A 19,893-nucleotide genomic window follows, 5' to 3' on the forward strand; every position below is an offset into this window, starting at 1 on the left:
CCGAATCGAATCTACCAAAAAATACAAGACCAGAGCTGTGTCCAATTGGGGCAAAACGCCTGAAGGTAAAATCTAATGTGGTCTAACTTCAGAATCTAATTTAGTACAAAGGCCGTGTTTCCAATTGGCTTCACATGTAGCACCTTTTAAGTGCCGATAACTTGGAACGAGGGAACCAACTTTTGACTGGACGGCTCCAAGGGTATGCCCCAAAGGCAGAATCTAATCAGCAACTTTAGTCGTAGTTCTTACTGTATTTCTATTAGACTTGTGCAAAATGAGCCTGAAAGGCAAAAAGCTGGCTCAATTTTGCCAAAACTCATTTGCTTTTTTCTAGAATCTGAAAATAGCACGTCTTTAGTCCGGATAGTTCTGAAAGACTCCAAAGAGTTTACAAAGTACTTTATTATTACTAGGTATCCTTTGAGCTCGTAATATGAACATACAAAAAAAGGCAATATAATTTAACATTAAAGTCTATTTCTAGGTTAATTAAAACGTCACCTATTTAATCATCTACAAGGTTTACTAAAGCGCTCTTATACAGCAAATGATTATGCGAATATTGATAGATTGCCATTAGGCAGATTAAAGCTGTCGACAAATCCCCCGAGATCAATGGCGTTATAAATTTTACAGGAAAGCCATTAAGTGATGAAATATTTGACTTGAGCTTATTGATATTGTATTGATGGATTTTGATGAATTAAATTTCTCGGTAGTAGGTAGGTACTTGAATCAGCGACTTGAAATCTTATTTATTACTTAGCCGTTTTTGAAATTGTCTTATAACATTATTACTCGGGATCAGTTGTTAAAGTAGATCAATTATAACTTCTTCTGAAACTAAAGACTTTGAATTATAATTATTGTTTTCCGATGGTTGTTCCAATTTGTATCATCGAATGATGTAGGTACCCATTTTCTTAATGGATATTAAACTTTATGATTGTAAAAATTAAAATTAAAATCTATTTTCGTCATTTGAAGATAGATTGATGTGCGGACAACACTAGATATCTGAAAATAATTAATTGCCGACAGCTCGGCAGCTTGGTGTCGACGGCCTTATTCTAAAAAAAATGTCAATAGCTCGTACTTTCTATGACTTTTGACAACATGTCAATAGTCGACGACTCATTTCGGCAAGTTTGATGTGTGGGTAGTCTGCATACTGCATAATGTTTTTATGTTGTTGGATATAAAAAAGAGATTTAGACTGCGTCAATATAAAAAATCAATCACACACCACGCAGATTTTTTCACCGTAACATTTTTAATAAATACTATAAGTTTTTCACGAAGCAATTTCGCTGGATGGGTTTCAGCTCGCGGCTGATATTTCATTTCATTTTGCTAACTGTTGCGATATTTTATACCATTCTATCGATAAAACTCGGCTATCGGAAAAAGCACACATGCAGCATTTGATTTTAAAATTAATTGGTTACGGGCATGCAGTACCTATCTAGTATTTATAAAATGCATGCCGAAGCTGGACAGCAAAAATCTGTTTGAGCTGAGTTAGTAATATAGAAGCATTGTAGTTTATAGGTATATCTATTACTTGTGTATCTACGAGTATCTACACGAAGGAACAGAATTTTTCACCTGAAATACACGACTAAATTTTCAAAATTTTGGATGTGCGGATTTTTAGATTCTGTTTGCTTGGAGAAAGATAACTTATTTTAAAGAAAAAAATATTTAAAAAGGTTTTTTTTTATCCCCAACGAGGAAGCTCTTGGCCTGTATCTCACCTGATAGTAAGTGATGATCAGGCCGAAGGTGGAAGCGAGCTTCACCCGGAATCCTCAACCACAGAGGAACTGGCTATCTTACCTCTAACTGCCGGAACACAACAATGCTGTTAACATTGTTGTTATGGCGACAGACTTAGGTAAGATGGTGGTAGCTAGCCAGGCGGACTTGGAACAAGCCCTACCACCAACCAAACCGAACAGAAAATTCTGCCCCCACTGGGAATCGAACCCGGGACCTCTGCGTCTGAAGCGGGTGGTCTAACCACTAGACCACAGAGGCGGTCAGAGGTATCATTAAACATTCGAATAAACAGCCACCATTTACATAAAAAAAATTAATAAACTTTTAAAAATAATTATCATTCATTCATTCTGGGCATTCCAGTGACTGTTAATAATAATTCATTATCTTTCACTATGATCACGGTTTTCACTAAAACTGTCCAGACGGCTTTGTAAACTATGCCGCACACGGCCTCCTTGGCCGCGCGGCACTGGCCACTAAGAAAATGCATTCTTTTCTCGACGACTAATGTCGATGTTCTTTTGTTTTTTTCCCGCTCTCGACCCTCGAATTTTCATGCGTAATGCGAACCTGTAAACAATTTTAAATAATATATTCATGTTTTTACCCCGTATCTCAAGTATTAAATAACTACGACATGACGAAACACACACAACAACACTTCAAATCGAGCCGTTACAATAAGATTTTTGTTACAGAACCGAGGCGGTGGCCTGGATATGAATGTGATCCCGGCGTGGCGGGAAGGCATCACCGGCAAGGGCGTGGTGGTAACCATCCTGGATGACGGGCTGGAGACCGATCATCCTGACTTAGCTGCCAATTACGTAAGTCTTCTTCTTTTAATTATGCTTGATTGTTTTGGGCGCATTCAAATTAGATTTGTGAAGAAGCGCTGCAGTGGCAATTAACTGCGGCGGCAGCTCAAAGTGTGTAAAAATACAAATATTAGCAATTATTTTAACGAAGGGCGAATAACATTAGCATTGATGTGACTTATTGACTCTTACCTTTGATTTAAATAATGTATATTTTATCAACACTTGTCATACAGTTCAATCGCTGTCTGTCTTTTTACAAAATCTGAAAGTGAACAAAGCTTTTACAATGAATACATAATTATAGTAAATATTAGGCATATACATACATACTACATGAATACCTAAACTAAAACGTTTGTAGGTAATCTAGCCTGCCACTTTTGACGTATATTATACAAAAGCTTGTGATAGCTGATAGGCATCACTTTGTAAACGTACCTATGTTATGTTAAAGTTTAAACTAAGTACTGTAGTATCATTAAATTATGACTAAACCTTAATCAACTTCATGTAAGACAAATTCCGGAACAACAAAATAACTATAGTCGTATTTAACCTGCAACTTACACCTATTTAAATTACGGGAACTGCTCTGTGAATATCAAATTACCACTTAGCTCCCCCATTTGTTATTCGGATATCGTGAACTCAGCTAACGAGTTTTGTCTAGAAATACCTTCTGTAGTGATAATGATGGTAGATTTGTAATTAACTCTAAGACAAGCTTGCATTAAGGGCAGCTGCACACTGTCCGATTTTGTTGATTCAGGTGTACTTGTAAAGCTCATGTTTTGTTTTTAAAGTAAACATGAGGCATGATGACACAGGTATGTCATTTTTAAAAGCTGTCAAATCCAAAGACTGTAATAACTTGTGTCTGTATTAACTATCTTTCCGTCAAATGAATTAAATTGGGACATTGTGCATTAATTTGCGAAATTACAATTTATCCTTTATATGAATAGATCCTATTTTGCCATAATAATCCCTGCTAGTGGCTGTTCAATTCCGTCATCCTCGAAGGAAAAACGCCTACGACATGGCACAGAAGTGTGGTGGTACTCTTCTTCAAAAAAGGTGACAAAACCTTGTTGAAGAATTATAGACCCATCTCACTTCTGAGCCATGTCTACAAGCTGTTTTCAAGAGTCATTACGAATCGTCTCGCTCGCAGGCTCGACGACTTCCAGCCTCCCGAACAAGCCGGTTTCCGAAAAGGCTTTAGTACCATAGACCACATACATACGCTAAGGCAGATTATACAGAAGACCGAGGAGTATAATCAGCCACTTTGCCTGGCGTTTGTGGATTATGAGAAAGCCTTCGATTCGGTCGAGACCTGGGCAGTGCTACAGTCTCTCCAAAGGTGCCAAATTGACTATCGATATATCGAAGTGTTGAGGGGTTTGTACAAAAACGCCACAATGTCGGTCCGCCTCCAGGATCGGGACTCGAAACCTATCCAGTTGCAGCGAGGGGTAAGACAGGGAGACGTCATATCTCCAAAACTGTTTACCACCGCCCTGGAAGATGTCTTCAAGCTTCTGGACTGGAACGGATTTGGCATAAATATCAACGGCGAGTACATCACCCACCTTCGATTCGCGGACGATATCGTAGTCATGGCTGAGACCTTGGAGGATCTAGGCACAATGCTCGATGGCCTTAGTAGAGCCTCTCAACAAGTGGGCCTCAGAATGAACATGGACAAGACAAAAATCATGTCTAATGTCCGTGTTGCACCCACTCCTCTGAAGGTTGGAGACTCTACACTCGAAGTTGTTGACAATTATGTTTACCTGGGACAAACAGTCCAGTTAGGTAGGTCCAACTTCGAGAAAGAGGTCAATCGTCGAATCCAACTCGGATGGGCAGCGTTCGGGAAGCTTCGCCATATACTCACGTCCGAAATACCGCAGTGTCTCAAGTCGAAAGTATTTGACCAATGCGTGTTGCCAGTGATCGTATACGGATCCGAGACGTGGTCGCTTACTATGGGCCTCATAAGAAGGCTCAAGGTCACCCAAAGGGCGATGGAGCGGGCTATGCTCGGAGTTTCACAGCCGCAGGAGAACCAAAGTAACCGACATAGCTCGCAGAATTGCTAAAATCAAGTGGCAGTGGGCGGGGCACATAGCTCGTAGAGACGATGGCCGTTGGGGCAGGAAAGTTCTCGAGTGGCGACCACGGGCTGGAAGACGCAGCGTGGGCAGGCCTCCTACTAGGTGGACCGACGATCTGGTAAAGGTCGCGGGAAGAACCTGGATGCGGGCAGCGCAGGACCGTTCATTGTGGAAAACCTTGGGGGAGGCCTTTGTCCAGCAGTGGACGTCATTTGGCTGAAACGAGTGGCTGTAAAGTCTACAGCACGCAGTTAAACCCCACCGCAAATCGTATCTCGTCGCGAAAATCGCGTCGAAAATGTTAACTTACGCCTCCACATTTGGGTTCAGTACAAAACGTTGGGATGTGCCGCTAATGTGCCAGCAATCTCGGCATATGGCGCAAGATTGCTCGCCTCCCGCATTACCGTTACCGTACCTTTTACCGAAAAGAGTCCAAAGTGACATTTACGAACAAAGCCGACTTTGAAATTATGCGATTCATCCCGCACGACTTTAATTCTGTTGTTGCCGTTCGGGGAACGTGTAATTGGGTCGCGGTGGTGCCGTCGATTATGCAGCGTAGGCGCGGCCGGTGTAAATGGTATATATTGCTGGAAAGCCTGGAGATCAAAATTCACTGCTTTTGGATTTATTTTCTGAATAAAATTATTGCAGTCCTTTTACAGACCGCTGAGCTCTTAATATGCTGCTTAATTAAAAATAACACAAAGACAACTTCGTCAAATTTTATTTTACAGTTCTTCCGGAGACGGCCATTTAGTTTTTGTCTCTATTAAATCTAATGCAAGATAAAATACCTTACACCTTGGCTCTTTTAAATAAATCGTTTACACGTGTCTGTTCACCTATACCTACGTTATTTAATGGCGAAATGTGGAAATGTGTGCGTTTAAACAAAAAACGCTAATCTGCAAGAGCCCTTTTCACTCAACATCGCCGGACCTGACGTCAGAGCTGTCAACACGGACGCAAATAAAAGGATAGGCGTCCTTTCATTGCCTCCCCAGATCTAGCTTATTTTCATCTGGAAGGTAAAACTTTTACGTCGCCTTAGACAACTTCAATTAGCTTTGAATAAGTACCTTTTATTAGTCCCAATACTCCTTCATTTCTGTTTCACTTTCATATTTAGAATGATAATAATAGGTACTTTCTATTCATTATTTATTCTTGTGCTTACTTCGAATGTAGGTATCAATTTGGAGCTTTTATTTTATTTTCTGCTTGGGTACTTAAAAGCCTGACAGTTTCAGCCTACACGAATATAAGATGCTTAAAATCCTCGGCATCATTAAATGAAATGTACTTAATACTCTGAAAGACAGCACAAAAATAAGGGGATTATTTTCCTTGTCGCGACAATAAAATAATCTTCTTAAACATCTGTCTGGAAAATAAAAATATGTCTGAGTTCTCAAACATTGGATTTAGTTACTCTCGTATTCTTTGCTGATACAGATGAAAAATACACAGATTTTTGTACGTGAGGTTCTGTAATATTTAATAATTTTGTAAAAGGACAGATAACGAGCAAAAAAAATCTCTTCAAGCTGCTGGTTTGCTTCATACTTTGTAAATAATTCCACATAATATGACACTAGTCAATTGATATTACCTACGTTTTATGAGCAGCCAAAACGGGATTCTCCTAAGCTATGGGGGATTTATAGTCATCAGAGGGATTAGTGTGAATTTACATCAAACGTCGTCACTGGCGAGCGGGTTAAAAAATATATTATGAAGATTTTAGTTCTTGAAAGTTTCCGCTATGGGCGCTATACATCCGTCATACATTTAATAAGTATAATTTTTTACGCGCTCACCAGTGACGACGTTTAATGTAAACTCACACTAAGCTCCCTGGTCGCGAACTAAATTGACTGTTTTATTGATTTCAAAGCTACTAGAAATATTTAACTACCTACGACCAATTGATAACTAACTAGGTTTTCACTGATGAACAGTTTTCATTTTAATTATTATTACTGACGGGATTGCTACCATGTACCTTAATTTTGAGTTTCCGATATTTGACGTTTCCGTGACCATGGCACTTGCAACAGTGCCGAAATATCGGAAATTCAAAATTAAGGTAGGTACATGTCGGTAGCAATCTCGTCAGTAATAATAATTGTTAGTGACCTGAAGGTTTTCATTTTTTTAATATAACCTGATGATGCTTATTTTTATATTCTCACAGGATCCAATGGCCTCCTATGACGTCAACTCGCACGACTCGGACCCGCAGCCGCGGTACGATATGATCGACTCCAATCGGCACGGCACGCGCTGCGCGGGTGAGGTCGCTGCGACAGCTAACAACTCGCTGTGCGCAGTGGGCGTTGCTTTTGGCGCTAGAGTGGGAGGTAAGAAACAAAATACGAACGATAAAACAATTGAGTAACGACGGCTCCAATGGCCTCCTACGACGTCAACTCGCACGACTCGGACCCGTAGCCGCGGTACGACATGATGGACTCCAATTGGCACGCGCTGCGCGGGAGAGGTCGCTGCGACAGCTAACAACTCGCTGTGCGCGGTGGGCGTGGCTTTCGGCGCTAGAGTCGGAGGTAAGAAATAAAATATAAACGATAAAACAATTGAGTAACGATGGTTCCAATGGCTTCCTACGACGTCAACTCTCACGACTCGGACCCGCAGCCGCGGTACGATATGATCGACTCCAACCGGCACGGCACGCGCTGCGCGGAAGAGGTCACTGCGACAGCTAACAACTCGCTGTGCGCGGTGGGCGTGGCCTTCGCGGCTAGAGTGGGAGGTAAGAAACAAAATACGAACGATAAAACGATTGAGTAAGAACGGTCGGATACGTTACCGACAAAAGTCCTATCTTTTGCTTATTCTGTCATTTTTATCGTTGGCAAGGTGTCTTGTCGGAAGACGATGTGAACGATGTCTCATCGCCAGTCTCATCATCATTTCGTATGTGACGTGATTGTATAGAACACATACATCATATTGAGACTTGTAGGTACGAATCTTCTCTATTCCCGTTCACTTTGCTACGGCTCTAATCATACTACGAACGTTACGAATCACGTCTCGTAGCGCGCCTCGTTCGTCTCATTACTGCTACAGTCGCTTCTTTGAATGTCACGCCGGTTGTTCCAGACTAATCTCATTCCGCCACCACACAGGCTTGTACAAATGTTTGCGATATTATTTAGGCTTTTATGTTTAATACACATATTCTGTGTTGGCTCAGTCACACGAATATTTGTACAGACATGCCTTGTGTAGTTTCGGCATGAGGGAGTACCTACGCCGTAGCGCTACGAGAAACGACTACCGTAGTCGTTACTTAATAATAATCGTAGATCGTAGCATTGCTGACACGAATTTCGACTACGATGATTCCACCGGCGAAAATATTGGTGTAGATTACGCAGTAGATAGAATTTCATAATAAATCCTGAATATAATTTCATTCTGCCAGTTAGTATTCCGCCATCTTGGCTGCTGCTTATTAAGCGCAGTTTGTATAATCATAATTATCGTTTATTTATTTGTTTTCTTTGTACATTTTTGTTAAACAACAGCTACTTACAGTATGTTAGCAACTGTATCTACAGTATGTTACTAACCACAAGGTTAACAATCTAAGCGCTCCAAAAACTCGTTACATTTCTATTCTTTATTCATCACATTAAATTGGAGCCGGCAAGAAGTATAAAAAATATTCCTCCTCACCGTCTAAGCACAGCCGACGTGCTTCTGAGAAAATTCTACTTTACACCAAACTCAAAGGAAATGTGCGAACAAAAACTGCTGGAGTTTACTTAGAGCGTCTTTATGTAACGTCATAAGTTTTTATTGTTCTCATTTTTTCTTCAAATATAAACACAGGAACGCTGCGAGTATGTATAAGAGACGCGTGTGGACTAATTTATTTAGGCGTTGTTTGCCTACGGAATAACCTTGACAAATAATATTTTTATTCTCACACAATGTATTACAGTGGTATCTTAATGTCTATTCGTCTTACTGAAAAAAGTGACATGCAAAATACTAGTGTATCAGTAGAGAAATTGGTAACACAGAAAAAGTTGTCAGTTATTTAGCTGGAAAGTTGAGTGGTTTTAATAAGTTATAACATAATAATATTGACGAAAATACATTGTCATCAACCTACCAGGAAGTATTATTCATTAGTCACCTTAATTCATGCTTATGCTGGTTTACTGAAATGAAACCATTTTAAAACATTATGGCTGGCTGAAATCCGCCTATCCGAAAAATATGTTAAAAAATTAAACAAGTGACAAATCAACCATTCGGCGGGAAAAGGATTAACAATGAATTAACATTGTCATTTTAAATTTCAACGGTAATTTATGCTGTTGTATTTAAACAGGATTGATTGATACCAGAGTAAATACAAATGAGTAGGTCATCTTCATAGAAACGCACCGAGCGCGGTTTGTATGTGAGCGCGCGCCAATACGTATGCGGCGCGCACGCACACACTGACAAAATTCGGGGCAACTCACTGCTAATCAACGCTAACAAAAACTTTGCTAAACTTGCTTTAGCTTGCACCGCTAAACAACGCTTTGTCAGTGTGTGCGTGCGCGCCGCATACGTATTGGCGCGCTCACATACAAACCGCGCTCGAGCGTTTCTATGAAGATGACCTACTCATTTGTATTTACTCTGTTGATATTTATTGTGTCGTCGCTTCTGTTTCCAATTAATATTTATATTATGTCACCGCAATATTGATGGATTAGCTTGAAAGGTTTTGAAATAAAAAAAAACTGAAATGGATTGAGTAAGCGATAACTTGGCCTAATGGTTTGGTGGATGGCCGTACTGGGCTACAACTAAATTCGAAGATTCAAATCCCGTTAGTGCATTATTTCTAAAGTTTTATGGTAACAATCTTAAAACAAGTCTCTACAGCTCTTAATTTAAAGCTAACTAAATAATGTGAAAACAGTATTTTAATTTGGTTACATAAAAATATGTTCTTAATAGCTTAAGCAATTATAGTAGAATATGATGTTGAAAGTTGCCAAGCTGAAGGAAAATCCGAAATTTCTTTGAAGTTGCGGATATGAAAACGCTTGAGAAGTTATTAGAATATCTAGCGCACGCTTCTCTTATACGAGTCGGCGTTTAAGTCGCCATGTGCCGCCTAACTTCGCTCACAACTCAATTTAGATATAAATCTGTTTTTTTATAAACGACATAAAAGGTCTGATAAATATTTGGATGAAAAAGAAAGAACAGTTTTGTTTCCTTGATAAGGATTTCATAGGACTCCAACGAATATTTGTTTAAGTATCAAACAACAAAATAGAGTTAATTTCCTTCTCCAAATTTTAAATCTATCTTTATACTTGAGTCACTATAATTCGTTCAGTCACTCAGATGATAAAGCGTACATAACCTAGGTACTAAACTCCCTTTTTCACATTGTTTTTTAATTATTACCCAGAATCAATTACCTATGTTAGTTATCAAGTAATTTATATCAATTGGTCAACCCAAATTAACCACAGCTGTTCCCGTTGTTTTGTGTAGTTCAGTGAGAGTAAATTCAAATCCACATTCAAAAGTAATTTCACTATGCGACATTTCATAACTTCCACTCCGTTAAGTGTGAACGTCAGAATGGCGGGTGTATGGTCACAGAATTGAATAATATAAATATGAATTTTTAATACCTGAGATGTACCTTGGTGTACCTTTAGTTATTAATTTTGTACCTCCCTAAAACGGGAACAATTACAATTACAAAATGAGCCGCCAACCTGATATCAGGTTGGCGGGTGTATGCTGAAATTGGACGAAACAGGTAAGTTATGGTTTTCTTATATTTATCATTATTTAGTACCTCAGATGTACCTCAGAGATATATTATTATAAACCAAATGCGACGAATAATTACCGAGAAAATCGATACGAAAAATTTGATGTCCACCATTTTTTTGATGGCCACCATTTCTTATAACAAGTTAGAATGTTGATACTGACACAGATAATACATACTGTAGTATTTTTTAAGTCTGTTTTTTATGGCACGCACACTTTTGCATTTGCCAATGCCATTAATTTGCTAAAATCAATGTTAGTATTGATAGTAGCGCCCTCCTGTAAATGTCATATATAAGGTTGTCCAACGTGCCAACAATCGGAACTTAATAATCGGGACATCGTCTTCTTCTTCTAATATTATTTTTTTCTTCTTTTCATCTCTTCTTCTTCATTTTCTATTCTTCTTCTGTTTCTCTTCTTTGTTTCTTCCTCTTCTTCTTCGACTCTTCATCTTCTCACGTTCTTCTTCTTATTAATCATCTTATTTTTTTGCCTTATATCTTTTTATTATTTTCTCATCTTTTTTTTTGTTATCTTTTTGTTTTTTCGTCTTATTTCTTCTTATTTTACAAATAAGAGAAACAGAAGAAGGACAGGAGAGGAAAAAAAGAAGAGAATAAAATTTGAAGAAGAGGAAGACGATGTCTCGATTATTAGTTCCGATTGTTGCCACTTTGGACAACCTTATTTATGACATTTACAGGAGGGCGCTACTATCAATACTAACTTTTTGATTTTAGCAAATTAATGACGTTGGCAAATGCAAAAGTGTGCGAGCCATAAAAAAACAGACTTTAAAGATACTACGGTATGTATTATCTGTGTCGGTATCAACTTTCTAACGTCTTATAAAAAATGGTAACCATCAAAAAAAGGTGGACGTCAAATTTTTCGTGTCGATTTTCTCCTTAATTTTATTATTCGTCATATTTGGTTCATATTCATTATTTGTGAGGTACATCTCAGGTACTAAATAATGATAAATATTAGAAAACCATAACTTACCTGTTTCGTCCAATTTCAGCATACACCCGCCAACCTGATATCAGGTTGGCGGCTCATTTTGCAATCGTAATTGCTCCCATCTTAGAGAAGTACAAAATAAATAACTAAAGGTACACCAAGGTACACCTCAGGTATTAATTAATCGTATTTATTTTGTTAATTTCTATGATCATACACCCGCCATTCTGACGTTCACCGTTAAGTGATCCATTAATATTGTTCGGCATACTATGAATTTTGCGTTAGTAAAACGGCTACCAATAAAGCTTGATATAAATATTTATTAAGGTATCAGATAGGCATAAAGGTTTAAATTGACTAACTTTAAACGTTTTGATATTTAACTTACGATGTTATCAAATAATGGCGAAAACGAATGTGAAAATTTTCATATTAGTGTCTCTATACATAGGAGTTTCTCTAGATAGCCCCCTTTATGTGATAGGTATATTCTTTTACCACAGGTGCAGATACCAGCATTTTTTTACTTTACGAATAAAAAAAAGATATCTGTAATTCCTTGGAATATTTTTCAATCATCTCTTTAATCAACCTTTACCATTCTCTTCTCTGAATTATCTTTTCCTTTTTCCATTTACAACCATCTTTCCGAGTATCCTCGGGTGCGTTAATTTCCTAGCTTTGTGCAAATTGAATTAAAACTTCCAATTAGAGCTGTTGAACACTGCCCTGTAATTGAAGATTGATTCCTGACCTGCAGATTATAATACACCCGTATTCACAAACGATGCTTACTTAAGTGACGAAGAAAATCGAACGCACAACGTTGAATAGAGCTCTGTGATTGGTTCGTGTATGACCCTTTGCGTCCACGCGCACTGTGAGACCTCATAGTAATGTTTGCGAATACAGTCGGTACAGTTCCAGTAAACATATTTTTAACAATAGGTATAACGATAATAAATACATGAAAAGTAAAGATAAGAAAAAAAAATATAACGTCAGTATGTAGTTCAAAGAAACTGTCAATCTCTGTGATCTACACAACGTTATCTTTGAATACAAAGTAAAATCATCTTCAGATCTTAAAGACCGTTTATTTCTTATTTTGCTAGACTTTGGTATATCGTAGGTAAGGTATGTACCATTTACAAGATTGCCTGTGTTGTCCAGTGGCAAGGAAACTATATATAAACTTCTTTCTCAAATAATTACTATGTTGTAATATAGCATTTATTTATTCTACGTTAAATTGGAGTATTACTTTAAGTAAACTTTCTTAATAGGTAGGTGCTCAATCGTTAAAACCAATAACAATACAAGACTAGAGTAAAATGGTAGAATGTTCACTTCTTTTATTAATTTAACAAAGAAATATTTTTTTATCTCCAATGCACATGTTACCAGACATGCCAAATTGTACTTACCATGAGTTTACGTTAGGTGTGCTCGCTAGCGACTGCGTAAAAAAATGACATTAAACGTATGACATATTGTGCAGCGCCCCTAGTGTCTACTTTCAAGAAATAAAATCTTCATAGATTTTTTTGACGTACTCGCTAGCGAGTACACCTAACGTGAACTCATGGTAAGCACACTGATAAGTTTAGATTTTATCTGTTCTAAACAGCGGGAGAAGTTGTTTGTGTGGAAGAGAGCACATCAAGCGAAGCATGGTGAGCCTTATCTCGTTGTAATACAGACTATTTTGGAACAAAAATGTATAATCTAATGTGCTGTCGAATGTAGGTACGTATAGGTAATATTTGGGATCGTATTTTCTTCATGATTGTGGTCTCAAAGGATCAGTCAAATCCGTCAATATCTGAAGCGTGAGAGTGTTTTAGACAAGAAAAACAGGCTTACGAACCATGAAAAATACGTATTTCCAAGGAAAAATATTAACCAAGAGCAATATTTTCTTGCTGCGGAGTGCGGATATGGATTTCTTGGAAGTTCAAATGAAAATAAATAGCAGCTCATACTATTGGTTTATGATTATTTTTTAATTTCTACTTCGTTATAAAATTTATTGGATTTATTTTTAAATTTGTTCTCGTGCACGCGAATGATATTACCTGCATCTCTCTCTACACCGATAAAAATGAATAATAATAATATGTAATTGTGATTTATTGATTGTGTAACACGTTTTCTATTTCCAACTTACACACAACTTGAGAACTTAAGGCGATTAGAGTCCTCAATCCGCGTCAAATGGGCATTTTGTAAAGCCTACTCCTCTTTTACCGCTGGACAGAAGTAGTTGAAAAAAATATATGTTATACAACAGTTCAAGGACTACATTTGTGACGTTTGAATTTTCGCTACGTCTCTTTGTTTTGGATTAAAAAAATAAATACGGGACATCGATTTTTTACTTAAATTCCCTACTCCTCCCAAACGGCTATGTTAATTTAAAAGATTTTTGCACGAATAGATTAGGAATTCTTTAATCTTTAAATGACACGTTGCGTTTTTCAATCGAACATTACTTTCATTCATAAATTTTACTTTTGATAAATTCCGAACGTTTTGCTGTTGAGGGGGCCTTCGCGGGGTGCGGGCGGCAGTCGGCCGCTGGCCTTCAGACGGGGAGGTTGTGTCACTCGCTGCAAACTGACATTAGCGATCAAAATGAATTTTTTCTTTGGCTGAGTTGCACCACCTGACGTGACCTAACTTTGACCGTAGCTTTGGCAATAACCGGTGTTTTTTTGTATGGAGTTTGACAGATTTTTGACTTTTGTCAAATTTAAAATAAGATGGTGCAACCCAGCTTTTGTTCGACAATAGATTTTATGTCAGAGTTGTTCATAGAGTACGTGCAGCCAGACGATACGATTGAATTATGACGCGCTTAAACGCTATTATCTACCTAAATAGAATCTATTAGTGTCATAAAACTAAAATCGACTCCAAAACAACTGCACTAGATAAGTAAAAGTAGAAAAATTATTACGTTATTTATTTACTAGGCCTTTGCAATCAGTATCCAAGTTAGGAGCGAGTCAGAATCAGTAACTTAATCGATTTACGTGAAGAAAACAATTTATATTTTTCATACTTAGGCTCGGCGCAAATGGGCCATTTAGAATTAGATTTTCAATATGTTTATTCGCGAAAATACCACAATTAAAAATAATTAATATAAAGTGGTATTCATATTTTTCTATAGAGCTTATTAAAAAATTTGGATACTGATTACAAAATTAGCCCGTATTATCATGATTGATATTTTCGGAGTCGATGGCTGCCTACGTTTTGGTGATTCGTTTTGGAGTTGGTTTTAATTTTCAACCGACTTCAAAAAAGGAGGAGGTTCTCAATTCGACCCGTATGTTTTTTTTTTTTCTATGTTTGTTACGCGATAACTCCGCCAATTATGAACCGATTTGAACAAATCTTTTTTCGGCGTATAGGTAATACCTCAAGGGTGGTCCCATTTAAATTTAATAATAGAAAAAACAACCCCCAAGGGTGGAAAATTGGGGATGAACTTTTTTATACGCAATATCTCCGCCGATTATAAATCAATTTGAACGATTATTTTTTTGTTGAATAGGTATTATCAAAAGGGTGGTTTCATGCGAATTTGAAGAAAATATTTCACCCCCAAGGGTGGAAAATTGGGGATGAACTTTTTTATACGCAATATTAATTTTTAGTTTTTTTTTTGTGTTCACGCATTTGAAGTCGGTTTTATTTTTTTAAAAAGTAATTATTAGTGAAAATTAATCTATTTCATGCCTTTAGTAGACTATAGGTAGGTACTCACTAGACCTTGTTGTTGCCACTGAAAGTGCATAGGTACACAGTACATTGATACCATATTTTTTATGTTAAGTGCAAATAAACTTCCCTAAATTACCTAACCATGAACCGTACCTATACAGTGTGTTCGGGCATGTAGTGATCAAACTTTAAGGGCATGATCTATAGACAATTTTATCGATGAAAATACTTCAAATTTGGGGCTTGACCCATTTCTCGCAAATTTACAAGGATTTAAGTTTTTAATTTTTAGTTTTCATCTCATCCTTTAAAAACAAGTGAAAGTGTGGGAAACTTAACACTAATAAGCAAATATTTTATATCATGCAATAGTCAATAAAATTATTTATTAGTAGAAGTAGAAAACAGACACAAGTTTTGAATACATTTTGAGGGAGTAAGAATAGATTTAATTAGAAAGAAACATGACTTTTTTCACTTCTTTTTCAGTTTTCTTCCAACACAAGTCATGTGTAGTCGGAATAGGTTGTGTGATTCTTTCAGGCAGTGCATTTTCGCATGTTAACAGCGCTATGGAACCGCTGGGAACACAACAACTGTAGGTTGTCGTCAGGAATGTAATTAATTCAGCTTGCAAGATTCCACCCGAACAAACATTTATGTAGTTACCTACATAAATCATTAATTGCAAGCTTAATAACAGTTTGTAATAAAGCCGGGTTTGTTCAAAATTCAAAAACGGCTGAACCGACAAAAATATTACAAAATTTACAAAAAAATTAAATATAATAAAAAAAATTATCCCGTACAAAATGTTCATGGATTTTGTTAATTTTATTAAATACATTTACGCCTGAGTTAAATGACACCGACATCAAGGTTCATCAATTCAAGTTTAAAATAATAGGCAGTAATGTCATGAAAAAAGAGCATCTATTCTGTATCTACCTATGCCCGTGTAATTTTGATCGGTGTCAAATCGGAGTTTTCGTGCGGGGTGCGCGGGTGTTTCGCGCGGCATGAAGGTCAAACGCCCAAGGTCATTGAGGACTCTAATCGCCTTAACGAAGCAACCGCGAACTGGAATCGAAATGGATCCTTTGAGAAGAGAAGTCCCTTGCCAAAGGATTAAATCTCTTGTACACCAGTCTTTCTCAGTATGACTTTTCAATTTGCTCGCACAAACTTAGTTGGCCTTACAAACTGAGACGAACTCAAAATACGAGCTTCGCAAATTAGCATCTAGACTTTCAACTTGTTGACCACACAGCTCGAACTTAAGTTCGCAATGCAAGAATGTGGTATGCTAATTCTTGCGTTTGTCCTTGTCTGGTTCATTAGGGATGAGCGAGCTAACCGCATTCCAGACTTACTTGCCGAGCAAACGAAACTAGGTTTTAAAACAATGCTACTGTATGTTAAAATATTCCTCGAATGAGGATCAGTACTGTTGTAGAAAATTCAATAAAACTAGTATCTACGTTAATCTTTAAGACATAAGAAAGATATATGTTTTTGAATTATCCAAATCGGACCATTACTTACGAAGATATTAAGTAATAAACATAGACCGTTTTTGCCGCTAAAAGTCAACGTACGCAGGGCCGCGTGACGTCATTATATCCGAATCGAGCGCAGCCGGCGTACTATTGGGATGGAAAATATTTTTTTCCAGCTAAACTATCAGTTTTAGAAAAAACTTTTAATAACATTTATTCATCAAAATAAAGTAACCTATCGACCAGTAATTTAAAAAAATAAAAATTGTGAAAAATAAGTATCGCTATGTCCAAAAACCACATTTTCATAGGATTCGATGCAATGCGGAGACGCGGTTGGGGTGAGTGTAACTTAATGATTGTTTGTATTGAACATAATAATACATAATATGATGCTAATAATACTCAGTTTCTGGCCTGGAGGGGGGGGGGGGGGATAAGTCATACCCAGCTTATAGCCTGGGGGGAGGGGCAAGCCTTACCCAGCTTCTGGGCTTGGTGGGAGGGGGGGAGAGGCAAGTCATACCCAGTTTCTGACCGGGGGGGGGGGGGGGGGGGGGGGGTAAGTCATACCCGGCTTCTGGCCGAGGGGGAGTCATACCTAGCTTATGCTTATGGACTGGGGGAAGGGACTAGCCTTACCCAGCTTCTGCCTGGGGGAGGGGGGGGGGGGGTCAAGTCATAACCAGTTTCTATGGGCTGGGGGGAGGGGCTAGCCTTACCCAGCTTCTGGCCTGGGGGGAGGGGGGAAGTCAAGTCATACCCAGTTTCTGGCCTGGGGGGGGGGGATGTAATACTCAGCTTCTGGCCGAGGGGGAGTCATACCCAGCTTCTAGGCTAAGATTAAATAGATTTCCAGGAGGGAGCAGCTGTCCGTTCCTGCAGCAGCTGGCCCGCCCATGGGAACGACGAATAGATAGGTAGGTACGTAGGTTTAACTCAGAAAAACTAAATAACAGGTAGGTATTATTATTTTATTTTTTTTATTTGTGTTGAGCGGCTATTCTAGTTCAATAAAGTCCTAGTATCACTGCGACCGTTATCGATCTATTGTGATCGCCGCTGTTTTCCTTACAGTTCGCCTCCGAGTCCTGCATCCATTAGGAAGTGCAGTATCTTTTGGGGGGCGATATGTTTTACATCTTGTGGGCTTAGGATGTGTTTGCCCAGGTGTAAGCTCCGCTTGCGCATCAGAGGTCCGCAGTCCGTGAGAATGTGTAGTGGCGTTTCATCTGCCTCTTGGCACATCCTGCACGTTCTTGTTTCGGACAGTCCCATAGTGGACAAGTGCTTGTTTAAGCTGCAGTGTCCAGTGAGGGCTCGAACTAAGATGCGCATTTTGGTCCTACTCAGTCCTATGATCTGCTTAGAGCTTTTTCGATCATAGGCTTTTATGAGAGCTTTGGAATGAGTTAATCCTGGCGTGTCTGACCATGCCATAAAGGATTTGTTTAAATAGATGTTCTCCAGGGTCATTCGAGCGAGACTTTTGGGAACACCACAAAAGGGTTCTGGACCATATTGTGTTCCCTCCGCTCCCGCTCTGGCTAGCTCGTCGGCATTTTCATTGCCCTCGATTCCCGCATGACCTGGAACCCATCTCAGCGTTACTCTGTTCCGTTCTCCTAGAGTATTTAGTCGACTCATGCAGTTTTCTACCAACTTTGAGGTGATTAAGTTGGAGTTTAAGGCCAGCAGCGCGGCCTGACTGTCTGAGTTAATGTAAATTATGTGGTTGGCATAATTTTTTCGCAGGTTAGCTTCCGCACATTCAATAATGGCGTAGACTTCTGCCTGAAAGATAGAGGCAAATTTGCCCAGGCTTTGAGATAGCCTAAGCTTCGGCTGCTCTCCATACACGCCAAAGCCTACGTAAGGGCCCATTTTTGACCCATCAGTAAACCATATAAGGCTGCCCTTCTCACAGGTGACTTGCTTGTTCAGCCAGTCCTCCCTGTGTGGTATTTCCACTTTGTAGTTCTTTTGGAAGCTACAACTTGGAACCATAATGTCAGAAGTCATGCAAAGAGTAGGTGTGCTCTTTATAGCCTCCAGTAATGTTCTCATTCTCTGGGATATGCAATGGAAGCCCCCCTGAGCGTCTATCCTGTAGGCACTTGCCTCCGCCTCCTTAGCAATGTGCATACTTAGGGGCGTTAGGCACAGTAGTGCGTTCAGGGCCGCCCCAGGTGCGGTTGACATTGCCCCAGTTGCCATGAGACAGGCAAGCCTTTGCAGACTACCTAGTTTATCTGTTACTGTCTTTTGGCTGGTTTTGTGATACCACACTACAGAGGCGTACGATATTGGCTCTGTGCACGATTACAGCGCCAACTAGCGTCCACAACTTTGAGGGCTCTGTCACATTGACATTTAGGTCGTATATTTGTGAAAAAATATCGAAATGAAAAAATAACAAATATTTTCGACTAATAAATTGTTGTGATACCACGATTTGGGTGGAAAAAAGGTTTTGAAATCATTTTGGTCATTCAAATCAAATGAGGTAAGTCCAAAAAATGTGTTTAATTTTGATTGTGTCAGGGTTTGTTTACTTCATTTATAGTTGTAGTTTTACAGTAAAACAAAAAGAAAAAGCTACTTTAACGGTTTCATTATATAACAGTAAATATATTTAAATGTTCCTGTATCGCTAGTAATAAATTAAATATCGTTTTCAGATCGAAATGAGTATTGTTTTGAAGACCGGGTTTGTGAGTGTTACAATATCAAATTCCAACCACAAACCGTATTTAAAGGAAAGTTGTTGGTATTGGCTGGACAAGTCCGAGATGTAGAAGAATTCAGAACAAAACAAGGGCAGAGTTCAATAATTCACGCTCTCATCATAAGGCAAACATCTGTGCACAACAACTACTGTGACTCATTTTTGTACTACCACGTTGTATAGTCTAGTTATTTCCAAATTGTAAACGGCTATTAAACCAGCCCTATCGAAATACAGTCCACTCTTTTATTTAAGTTCCCAGTAGGACCCTTTTCATGCGATGAATTAATGATATAAAAATGTATTATGTAGAATCGCTTTGCCATTGACAGATACATCTGATGGCAGAGCTTACATTATTTCTACTTTTGACCACCATGAGCGCTGCG

At 38.5% G+C, this 19,893-nt stretch overlaps 1 protein-coding gene and 1 long non-coding RNA gene across 2 annotated transcripts in view; both read left to right on the top strand.

The window, feature by feature from the left end:
• LOC135079372 (furin-like protease 1) overlaps positions 1-19,893 on the top strand; it is a 272,148-nt gene that overhangs the window by 212,657 nt on the left and 39,598 nt on the right. The window contains exons 5-6 of the mRNA XM_063974015.1: positions 2,487-2,615; positions 6,936-7,101. Coding sequence (XP_063830085.1) covers positions 2,487-2,615; positions 6,936-7,101 — 295 coding nt within the window. The remainder of the gene's footprint in view (positions 1-2,486; positions 2,616-6,935; positions 7,102-19,893) is intronic.
• Positions 19,086-19,740, top strand: LOC135079373 (uncharacterized). Its single transcript, XR_010258788.1, has 2 exons — positions 19,086-19,282; positions 19,458-19,740. It is a non-coding gene; the product is annotated as an uncharacterized LOC135079373 (long non-coding RNA).

The sequence above is a fragment of the Ostrinia nubilalis genome, chromosome 16 (genome assembly GCF_963855985.1).
Source record: "Ostrinia nubilalis chromosome 16, ilOstNubi1.1, whole genome shotgun sequence".
Lineage (NCBI taxonomy): Eukaryota > Metazoa > Arthropoda > Insecta > Lepidoptera > Crambidae > Ostrinia > Ostrinia nubilalis.